Source organism: Tigriopus californicus, chromosome 11 (assembly GCF_007210705.1).
Source record: "Tigriopus californicus strain San Diego chromosome 11, Tcal_SD_v2.1, whole genome shotgun sequence".
In the NCBI taxonomy this organism is placed as follows: domain Eukaryota; kingdom Metazoa; phylum Arthropoda; class Copepoda; order Harpacticoida; family Harpacticidae; genus Tigriopus; species Tigriopus californicus.
This window is the reverse complement of record NC_081450.1, coordinates 724642-736189: the sequence shown is the minus strand read 5'-3', so window position 1 is coordinate 736189 and position 11548 is coordinate 724642. Positions and strand designations below refer to the sequence as shown.

The window sequence follows — 11548 nt, the reverse complement described above, 5'->3', positions numbered from 1 at the left end:
ACGTGAATGCAGAAATCAAGCTTAAGATTTGTATTTGTATTCGTACAGTGGCAAAAACGCTCTTTAAAGTTTTGATGCAAATATTCAAACACATCTTGGCATTTTTTTTAGCTCGTAAAATGATGAGGAAGATATTTAGCTTTATTACTTTATGGAATATTGGCCAATCTAAAGTACTACTCTTAGTTACACATTCACTTGAATCTTGAAGGGTCCCTTATTTTCCATAGCCAGACAGCCCAAACGAAATGGGGAAGTAAAAAAATGTAAAAAAAAACTACTCGTGTCATGCCATCAAGGCAGTGTTTTATAGACATATGTGTCAAAGAAAAGATTTTGATAGAATCAGCCAAGTACAACTCAAACGCATTATGCTTCAAAAAGGGGAATCGGCCTGCTACCCTACATTGCTAAAGGCTCTACTAAAGGCTAACTCACAAAGCGCCCTCTGCAGTGCAGAACGTAAACCATATTTCGCGTAGGGTGGGCACGGTAGGAAGGCTATAGATTTGGGCTTTTCTTGAATTCTAGTTCAAAATCATTGAAAACTGCTTCTGTGAGGCTTCATTGATTTCAGTGATTGTGTAACTAAGTGTGATCAAAAAAACTAAGTTTTCATTACTGTGCATTTTTCAAGTTTTTTGACTAAGGTTACACAACATTTTGAGCTATTTTAAAATTAAGTAAATTTGAATGATTAAAACCCACATCTCTAAATAGCTGTTTCATAGATCATATCATGATCTAAACAGTTTTTATCCAGGTTCCTCATAAAACATGCTGTCTCTTGCCCAGAACCTGAGGAATGTATGCTCAAAAGTATATGTACAAAAGATATGTAAACGATTTGCGTATTTTTTATTGTTGGTTCTTGAACAAATCATTCCTGAAATAAATCCATCAATAATTTCTAAGTAAGTGTTGACTGAGTGCGTTTCTAATTTTTCATTAATTTACATTTGAAAGTTAAAGTATTTGTAATGTTTGTGGGAAAGAACATTCCATGAAGTAGTAAACACAAAGTTGTTCCTCACGATTATGGAAGGCAGAAAAATGCCAAAATGTGTACCGGCATTTCTTTGGAAACTTGTAAGGGTTTTTTGGACCACCATGCAAATATGTTCAAAGCAACTCTTTGTAGAGCAGGAGGTAATGATTTGGGGCAAAACTGGAGTGTGTGGTCAAAAATGGACTGGGCAAAACTACATTCTTCGTCAAATTTGATAGCTCTAGTCCATCGGAGGGCTCTCTGCCCATAAAAGGGCTTTATTTGAATGTGCATTGTCTTATTTCCAAAAAAGATAGCACAAAGATCAAGGTTCTTGAGGAACTAGCTTTAGATAGGCACAGGTGTCGTTCATTTCCATGACAGAAACCTGGCTTCGACCAGGAGTCTTAGATGAAGAGCTGGCCATGGTTGGTTTCAATTTAGTTCGATGTGATAGAGTACGCCCTGACAATCCATTTTTCCGCATGGGGGCGTATGTCTATATGTTAGAAATGACCTGCACACTAGTCATGTAAAATGTCTAATGGAGAAGTAGAGGTCTTAGTTTGTCATCTTCAAGGTCTTGATCTGTCCATTGCGACAATATTAAGGCCCCCCCTTGTTCAGTAAGCTCGTTCTTGTCAGCTCTCAAATTCATAGGAAATGAGTTGGACCAGTCAGTTTGCTCAAAGGTTTTCTTTGTAGGGGACTTCACTTTTCCGGCTGGCGTTGTAGAGTGGGAGGCTAGTCCAGATGGTATATTCCCATTTCGAAATCGACGTCTCAGTCGTTCGAAAAGCTGGAGGAATTTGCGATCTTGCGCAATCTCTCTCAGCATGTTGCTGTAAGCCACCACAGCGAATAGCGTTCTTTGACTTGTTTTTTTGATCAGTATGTCCATGTGACACCTAGTAATCTGTCAGATCATCATGTTCTCGAGATAGGGTCGACCATTACTCAAAAGCCGGCGTGCTCTAGAGTAAAACCGGCCAAAAAGGTCGGTCTGGCTAAGTTCAAGTTCAAAGATGAACATTGGCCGTTGATTATAGAAAGGTTAGGGGAGCTTGATCTTATTTCAATGCTGAAAAAGAATCGTCCATAGATGTAGCCTTAGACAAAATGATTCTAGTTTTTGAGGACGTCTGTTCCAGTCTAGCAATCTCTGAATGTTTCACAGGGCGGGGCACATTCTAAAATTCCGAAGTATAGGAAGATTGTTTCAAAAAGAGTTGCAAACTAGCAAAAAGGCTCCAGAGCACTTTGAATCCGATAGTTAAGGCTAGCCTTCAAAGAAAGTTGGTTTTAATCCAGGTAGAATTAAGGCCTCCGTTGGACAGATCAGTTGAACAAGGAAAGTAGAGTTGTTCAAGAGGTGAGGTCGAATCCGAAGGCGTTTTCTCTTATGCAAACTCTAAGAGAAAGATCAAACAAACACCCTGTGGGGCCTTTTGAGGTCGATGGGAAAGCGCATAGACAATGTAGGGACTATGGCCAACAACATTGGAGATCAGTTTTCTAGTGTGTTTTCAACTCCACTGAGTTTAGGAGCAACAGTCCATTGCTCTATTGTGATTTGTTGGGACTGGAAGGCTTGTCAAGCTGAGCATTTAGATGATCTTGTAGTCACAGATCAGGATGCTTTGAGGGCCATCAGAGACTTGAGACTCTCGAGCTCCCCTGGCCCTGATGGGGTGACATCTCAGTTTCTGATGAGATGCTCACAGGTTCTTGCTCCTGTTTTCTCGTACTTGATGCGTGGTATCTTGGACCAGGGCAAGTTCCCCTCTTCTCTGAAGGTAGCTCATGTTGTTCCAATTTTCAAAAGGGGAGATAAGTCACTCCCCAGTAACTACAGGCCAATTTCTCTCACTTCGAATATTGCGAAGGTGTTTGAGAAGATCATGAAGTTCAAACTTGTTGAATTTCTTGATATTCATGAAGTCCTTCCTCCTAGCCAAAATGGGTTCCGAGCACATTTTAGCACGGTTACCCAACTGATTGAGCATATAGAGCAGGTTATTGAGGGACTGGAGAGCCATGAATCAGTCGATGTAGTTTATCTCGACTTCGCCAAGGCCTTTGACAAGGTAGATCATGGCCTTTTAGTTAACAGGCTCCATGAGATTGGGATCCAAGGCAAGGTTCTCAATTGGCTAAGAAGTTGCATTTGTGGTAGGAAACAATTAGTTAAGGTTGAGGGATCCCTTAGTGACATACATGATGTCAAGTCGGGTGTCCCTCAGGGCTCCATTTTGGGTCCTATCCTTTTCATCATCTTCATTGCTCCGCTTCAGAAGCTTGGTAGTAGTAATGTCAGTATCTCTTCTTATGCTGATGATACAAAATTGGTAGTTGGTAGGAATGGTCAGGATTCTGGGTATCTGGCAAAGGTCCTAGACCAAATTTATTCCTGGGTTGCTTCGAGTAACATGGCCTTGAATGGAATGAAATTCGGTTCAATGACCTTTGGGTCGACGCCATTAGACACTCCACTATTAGATGATGAAGGTAAGGACATTGAGCAGGTCTCATACATGAAGGATTTAGGTGTAGTCCTCCAAGATAATGGAAAGTTCGATGAGCATGTCCAGTTGAAAGTTGGTAGTAAGGCTTTTCAAACATGTGGTGTGATATATCGCACGTTTCAGTCCAGAGATAGTGTCACGATGCTAACTCTGTACAAGTCGATTGTTCAGCCGCATCTTGAATATGCCTCTCCCATTTGGGCTCCAATTAGTTCAGCAGGTTTGCAAAAGCTCGAGCAGGTCCAAAGATGCTTTACTAGGAACATTAAGGATATGAGAGAGCTCTCGTATTAGGAGAGGTTAGAACGGTTGGGATTGTACAGTACTCAGAGAAGGTACGAAAGGTATCTGATATTGTACGTTTTTCAAAAGCATTCATGAGCTTTGTCCCAACCCAGGATTTAGGGTCAATTGTAGTGACCGTAGAGGCTTAATGTGCGTTTTGAGAGCACCTTCAAGATCCTCGAGAATCCAGGCTAGTTAAAACAATGAAGTCCAACTCTCTTCTTACTCGGGCTCCTTCATTGTTCAATTTGCTGCCCTCAAATATTGTGAGGTTTATGTAGGGTTGATCCAGTAGCAAGATTTAAGTCAGACTTGGACAAGTTTTTGACTAAAATTCCGGATCAACCTTATATTCAAGGATTAGCCAGATCAGCCAACTCCAATTCCTTGGTCGATCAAATAATATATATAAATAAAAAAGTAAGTATAATAAATAATCTTCTCGTCTTCAACTGCTGGGATTCCAATCCCGGTAGCGGTAAGGAAGTCCGCACCAAAAAAAAAAAACGTCAGAAGTTTTCTCCTTTGATTTTAGAGGTAAAGGAAAAGTGTCTTTTTGCGACTCGGGTGCTAAATGCTCCGGATCACACCTTCTGGCCGCACTAAAAAGCCACCAAAGCCTGTTGAAGATGGAGATGAATATTTAGAGGCTCCAGTCAGCCTCAAGAAACTGATAATCAAGTACTAAGGCAGATGTTAAAATCAGGAAAGTCTAAGGGATAAGTTTGTTGCTCTTCTAATTAAAATTCTTTAGATTATATTCCAATATTTGTCTAGAAAGGAATGTAAAGAATATTTATTTTGTACCCTTTGCAACGTATCTTTCCAGACAATCTGGTTAGAATGATGATCGTCATCCTTGAATGAATGAATTATTTGTTGAGTAATTCAATCATATGGATATTTTTTGACATCTGACTTATGGTGCTGAACATCACCTGTGGCTAAGAAATTAGAATTGAGAATTTATTTGACGTAGTTTCTCGGGTGACAAAATAGGTTAGAGCAGACTAAATTGGATCACATTGATTAAAGAAAAGAAACTAAGGACCAAGTTCAGAACTTGGTCGTCAGCGATTCAATTTTGGCGGGCCAAGCACTTGTATTTTCTTCGTTCCTATTCTTCGGCGAATGACGAGACTGCGTCGAGGAGGACAAGTCACTTCCCGAGCCCACCGGATTTCCCACAGATTTTCGAATGCACAAACGCCAAACCACCAGTGTCATGACCAGGCTCAGGACCCACAAACCCACTGAGAGCGGGAAACACACACTGAGTTTTCGGAAGTATTTATCCAGGATTTTGGTGCACTCCCAACAATAGAAAGTCAGATTGAGCCACAGCGTCAAATGAAGAACGAGGTTGAGTGACACATTGAAAATGATGAAGCGTCCGGCTCGGTTCAGGGAACCATTCTGGTACCCATTGGGTACCATTATGGAGAAAAGACCGGACCTCACTGACCCACCGAAGAGGCTAAATTGAAGGCCCACGTTGGTGACAGCCAATAGTAAAATGTAGGGCAGGGCGTATACAAAGCCCAATTTCAAACCCGAACCGACCTCAATGAAATGCTCAAAGAATACAAATCCCATCAAGGCCAGAGAGACGAGTCTTGTGACTATAGTGACGATTTGCCATGCCTTGAAAAGAGTCTTCTTTGGTGTACCTTGTAGGTCTCCCATGGACTCCAGTTCATTGGAGGAGGATTTCCCCAACACTGGGGACAAGTAACAAGGTTTGATATGCGTAACCCAATGGATGGCCCCAAAAACGGGGCCAAACGTCATGAAGGCCACGATGAGAGGTAGAATCCTCAAAAGACCAGCCTCCTCATTGTGGAACGAATAGATTATGGCCGAATACACGCCCCAAGCGAGGATATGAATGCTCCAGTGAGTCAGTTGATTGAATACAAGGAAATCCCGAGTTCGCGTTGGGTCATTCTGATTGAAATACCTAGAATTAAAGAAATCAGTATATATTATTCATGTCCGGTATTGAAGTGACCTTCAAATTGTTCCTTAAAACCAACAACCGAGCGAAATGTCAATTTGATCAATCGTTAAGTGTTTTTTTTCGCCATTTATCACATTACCTAGATGGAAATATGGCTGAGAGTATACCATGAGCGTGATGGTACATCTCATCGTCTTGAACGTATTTCCGATGGTACAGAAAGTTCAACGGAAAAGCCAAGAACAGGAGGAAAACGGGAGCAAATTCAACACTCAAGGTCACCGCGAATCCGGACAAGTTGCCGGAGAGAACCTCGATCCACATAATCAAAGCCATGAGAATCAACGAGAAGATCTGAGCCAACTTTGTGGAAACCAGCCACGCCAAGAAGGTGAAGATGCCCAAGAAGGACGATGATGAGGCCGATGAAGAAGGCGAGGATGCCGACTCAAAGTGTTGAAGGTTCTTCACCCGGTGATCCAGTTTTTGAAGCTTCCACGCCATGAAGATGTAATTGAAAGTGGAAAAGAAGACGGACGCCACTGTCAACGGCACTGAAAATGAGGAAAATAAAATGTGATCAAAATGTTTGAAATTTTCGAATAAATGTGATCCACTACGCGTTTCAGCATGACAATTGCTTTATTCTGACGTTCTTATCATTTCTTATATCATTATTTATCTAACTCATTGTAAACTAACTCGTAATCATCAAGGACTTACTTTTTATACACCAGAAAGGTAGCTGGAGTGGCACATGCAAAAACCATTAAACAATTTGCAATAAAGGGTATTAGACTGAGAATGTAAAGAAAGGAGAGTACAATTTCTTAAAGTTCTTGTGCGGCTAAAATCCAAATTAAAAAAAAAGGATGACAATTCTTCAGTTGGATTTGATGCCAACTACATTTTGAAGACGAGACTCACTTTTTTCCTACGTATGCATGTTGCCACGTTTCTTATCGTGATTTACCGACAACTTTTGTAAATTACTGAAGAATATTTTTAGATGTATTGCCTGACGAGCTATGTTCCACGGTACCTCAAATATTACTTCGACCGTAGAAGCCAATACTTCGTTTGTGTTAGCAAACACTTAGTGTATGTTTGCCTCTCCTCAAGCATGTTTTATAAACTACGTTTAGTCGCAGAATTCATTCTGTACATTGACAAAGCCCAAGCAGTTAAACGTTTGATAACATTAAGGGGTAAACGTGGAAAACGTCTCTCACAATTGAGATGCTAAAAATTCCGAGGTAACGACTTTTTCGGCCTTGATCTTGAACGGCTAACTCATAAACCACGACCGACTTTACGAACTTTCCTCAGCTACTTTCATAACCAAACCATTGCTTTTGTCTTTCCCAGAGTTCAATGCACACGCACAAAAAGGTAAATCTACAATCAGCTGATGATCGTACGTCCTCCCCTGGTTCTCGTTCTGGTTATGCTTTGTCAACCATGCATATCCGACATATATTCCTGTTTCTGGCATTGCATCTAGCCTGCTGGTTCATACTCTGTCGTAGGAAGTCCACATGGTTAAGAGCCTTTGTTAAGAGTAGATTCTTTGAACAATACGCAACTTCTTGAAGCAAGAAAATGCACACTGGGCGTGGGAAGATCTTTTCCGACCCTCTCAGATGACATTCACGCACCAACTTTTCTCAGAGATTGTCCTTATTACTACTGTCATCGGATCTCTGAGATTCATTGATGAAAGAGAAAGTGGTGGCGGACCGTCATTGGCAAATATTTAACATGCTGTAAGTCAGCGTGGCCAAAGTAGAGGATGCATAACACTGTATATGCCACAAGCGGACTGAGGTTCCAAGAACACACCTCGTGTTCATTGCAAAATGATGAGTGAACAAACCAGCCCGGGAGGCTTAATGGCTCTAGTTTTTTTTTCTTTCTTTTTTTGTGTCTGATCAGTACTGGGAGATCAGTAATTACGTAATATACGTAAGTGGTTGGACTGGAACCAATCATGATCATCTCACCAATTGCTTTTAAGACGTCAAGCGCATCCACGCCCGAGATGATGGTTCCGGTGCCGAAGACCACAAGAAGGAGCAGAAAATAGATCTGGATGACGACTTGAAAGAACGAATTGGAAGATGCCTCCAAGGAATGTATATTCACGGCATCGTCGTAACAATCCTGGATCTTGGTGGGAGAGCGTTGATGGAATATTTTTTTCAGCACTCGGTAGTATCTACAAGATTGAAAGGAAAATTATGACATATGTACCTACATGTGCACAGTTTTTATTTGCATATACTGCTTCAAGACATGAGGGAGGAGGTAAAACTTGTTTGGTTGCAATTAGACCTTGAAAAACCAACCGCAGAGAGGAATGTCACAAGCAGTACGCATGGTTGTCGCCTTGGAATGATCAGATATCACTGACCAAAGAAATATATTAGTAAAGCAACGCTGTCCCACTTACTGCACTATGGTGATCAGAAACTTGAGTGGGATCATGATCACGATGTAGAAAGGTAGGAGGAGCCATTTCAAAGCAGGTGACATGTCCACTCCGTAAAGACTCCCGAATAACGAACCAAAGCGGAAGGACTTGAAATGGCAGAACTCCGTGATGGCGAACAAGGCCCCCGGCACTGCCAAGCTAATGAGGGTCAGGATGGCATAATAGAGATGACCGTTGGGACACAGATCCTTGGTCTTATCTTCACACTTCACTTTTAGGCGGTCGTGCACGCATTGTCGGGTCAGATTGTTCATGGCCTCTAGCCTCGTGTTTTCATTGAGCAAGTTCAAAGCCTGGACAACCTTGAAGAGTCGCTTGGCCTTGGGGTTCTCAAAGGACTGGCCCAACACTTGCATCGTGACCATCTCGTCTTCGGAGAACTTGACCGACATTACTTTGGTCACCAGGTCGAATGGGAGCTTCAGCACCTTGCCCAACACCTTGCCCGCACCCGGAATCGAGTCAAAGGAGTTCTTGACCACCAACACGGCGTTGATGTCCGAAGGCATGAATAGAGGCAACAGGCCTTGGACCTCGATGAGAATCGAGGCCAATTGAGGCTTCTGAATGAAGCGGACGAGAACGGAGGGATTGGTCACGAAGTCGGCCAAGGTCAAATTGAGCGGCTTGAGCTTCTCCTCGATGATGGGAATGTTCTTCGGATTGATTTTACCCAAGGTCTTGCTCATCCGGTCTAGTTCCACGGGATCAACCTTGGACAGGGCCTTCATCATGGGGGCAATCTTGCTTGCTACCTCGGGATCGTCCATGAAGACCACAATAATGCCCAGCTCCTCTGGGGAGAGTTTCTGCGTGATCTTATTCATTACAAGCAATCCGTTGGCGGGGATTTCAACGCCGATTGACTTCGGAATGACTTGGGTGAGTTTCTCAAAGTCGTTGGCCATCATGGCCTCGAGAATCTGGTCCTCGTCGCCTTCCAAGATGTCGTGGAATATTTCCTCGATACCCATTCGATTCTCCTCGGACAAGGCATCCTGGCAAATGTAGGCCCCCAAGGCCAGGGTGGTGTCGAAGGTTTGTTCGTTGAACTTGCACAAGCGAGCAATGTGTCGCGGTTTATACTCCTTGAGTTGGAATTGCACGATCCCCATGATCCGCTGAACCCAATGATCCGGGATGAGGCTAATGAGTTGATTGCGGACCTTGATGAATAGCTGTTCATTCACGAACGCCTCCATCGGATTGGAGCTCACGCCATGTTGAGCATCGATATCCAAATCTCCACCGGGCTCATGCACGGTTTCGTTGAGCTTCACGATATCCGACAACTTGAAATCGTAGAGAGTGTGCGAAATCCCGCGATGACACTCCCTCATACCAAGGTATTGGGAGGCTATCGCGAAATGAAGGCCAATGTTGACCACGTACAAAAGAAGGCCGAACACCAGCACTCGAAACAGACGAGATTTGGAGGCACTCTTGTCCAGGTCCAAGAAATCCGCCTGACTCGAGGTGGTGGTCATGGGATAACTGAGGCTGGTCCCATCCGAAAGGGTCGAGTCCGTTGAACCCGGCAGTGAAGGGAGTCTGCGGTTCTCCATCCCGGAATCGGGTCGCACTTTCCCGGGCATTGTGACTGGGGGCCTAACGGACGGAGTTAACACGGCGAGAGAAACGTCATTTTGCTTGGATTTCACACATGTCGGGGGGGAATTTCTCTTTCGTTTCCTCGAGAGAAAAAGTAACCGTACACCTCTGTCAGATGCTTCTTTTTCTTCTTCCGACTCACTCCTCACTCGAACACAGGGAAGGATAAAAAGGGGTCTGAGACAATTTTCTCTTTCCTTCTATCTCGAAGACCGAAACTGCAAATGGAAAAGGAGAAAGAAAGATTGGGAGAACGAGAGAGAGAGAGAGAGAGAGAGAGAGAGAGCTCACTTGGCCGTTCTCACGCCATTCATCGTCTCGTGGACAGATCCCTCCCTCGTCTTTGTGCTTACACTTCACGTCGAGGAATTATTCACTACTCCCGTGCACTCGATATCCAAGACGTTTCACAACTAACTTGCCAAAGAAGATCCCAAAAAAATAATTACAAACGATTCTTAGCACATGCACAAGGAGAGCGAGGTGGCTGGCTAGTTGGTTGGATGGATGGATGGATGGATGGGAAATGGTTGTTGGCTTTGAAGGGCATTCCTTCGCTCAGACTCAGTCCATCGCTCCTCCTCTACTATGACGTTCGCTCGTACCTGAATGGTTCTCAACATCATGGCGGACGCGGACATCACGCCATTTAAAGCTCGTCTCAGAACAACAGGCGAACGATCGGACGCGAAAAAAATACCGTCTTCCATTGTATATTTTCCTACCATGTACTACATAGCCGGATTAAGACCAATTTGGCCCCGTAACCAAGGCAGGCGGCCACCTTATCGGACTACGTACCATATTCGATTTGTGCAAGGGGAGCTCTTCCTCGGAATATGAATCACTTGTGTCCGTGTCCTCAACCTTGAAATCCTTGAATTTCCGCAATCACTAGCAACAAACGAGGAAGGAGATCTTAGAAGATCGCCTTCTTTAGTCGAGGAGTAATAACAAAGCTGGCGCTAATAGTAGTAGTAGTAGTAGTAGTAGTACCCTACCCACCCCTATTGACCAAAACTGACCACTTCCATTGGCTCTGACCTCAAGAGTGCGGAAGAAATCCGGATGATTGGAGGGCTCGGACTTACTTGGATGTCAACAATGAATTCCAATCACTTGGTCTTTGTCAAATGTGATTCAACCCGAATGATAATAGCACGATATTTCACAAAGGCGAGTTCCTGTTCATCTTCCAAAATATTGCAAGGGCCATACTAACCTTAATGAATCAATCCGTTTAAAAGCCAAGGAGCATCATTGTGCTTCCTGCTTTGGCAGATTTAGACATGAAGACTATTGATCTTTTCGATGAAAAATTGGTGTGGCTCATTTTGGTTACTCAACCATAGATGTTGACGAGGTCTAGTTTGAAAACTGGTTCAATTGTTCATCATCACGAGGACGGAGGTAGCTCTAGTACAGGGTTGGGAGGGAACAATGGTTTCCTTAGATTTCAATCGGGCCGGTGACGTCAATTCTCAGCCAAAAATAAGCTTTCATTAACCGCAGGTGAAAGAGCAAATTTTCCACTGTGTGTAATTGACCAATTGAAATCATGGTCAACTCAATGTTTTCAATCCTATCCAACCGATCATTCTTGTGACAATTCTACGCAGTAAAGATTGAGGTTCAGATAGTTTTGACGTACTTTTGTCACCCATGTCACTTAAAAAGAAGATAAC

General features: G+C 43.2%; 1 protein-coding gene across 3 annotated transcripts; it reads right to left on the bottom strand.

Annotated features, from left to right (window-relative positions):
• Positions 1–4750: 4750 nt before the first annotated feature.
• Positions 4751–11236, bottom strand: LOC131890103 (uncharacterized). Of its 3 annotated transcripts, XM_059239383.1 has the most exons (6): positions 11086–11185; positions 10665–10757; positions 8211–10081; positions 7762–7976; positions 5898–6312; positions 4751–5758 (listed from the first exon to the last, which is right to left on the bottom strand). In XM_059239383.1, the coding sequence occupies exons 3-6, from the start codon at positions 9845–9847 to the stop codon at positions 4855–4857; spliced, it is 3171 nt and encodes a 1056-aa protein (XP_059095366.1). In that variant the 5' UTR covers positions 9848–10081; positions 10665–10757; positions 11086–11185; the 3' UTR covers positions 4751–4854. The 3 variants fall into 3 exon arrangements, with proteins under 3 accessions (XP_059095366.1, XP_059095364.1, XP_059095365.1); XM_059239381.1 differs by lacking the exon at positions 10665–10757 and having other exon boundaries at positions 11086–11236; XM_059239382.1 differs by lacking the exons at positions 10665–10757; positions 11086–11185 and adding an exon at positions 10155–10521.
• Between the last annotated feature and the right edge of the window lie 312 nt (positions 11237–11548).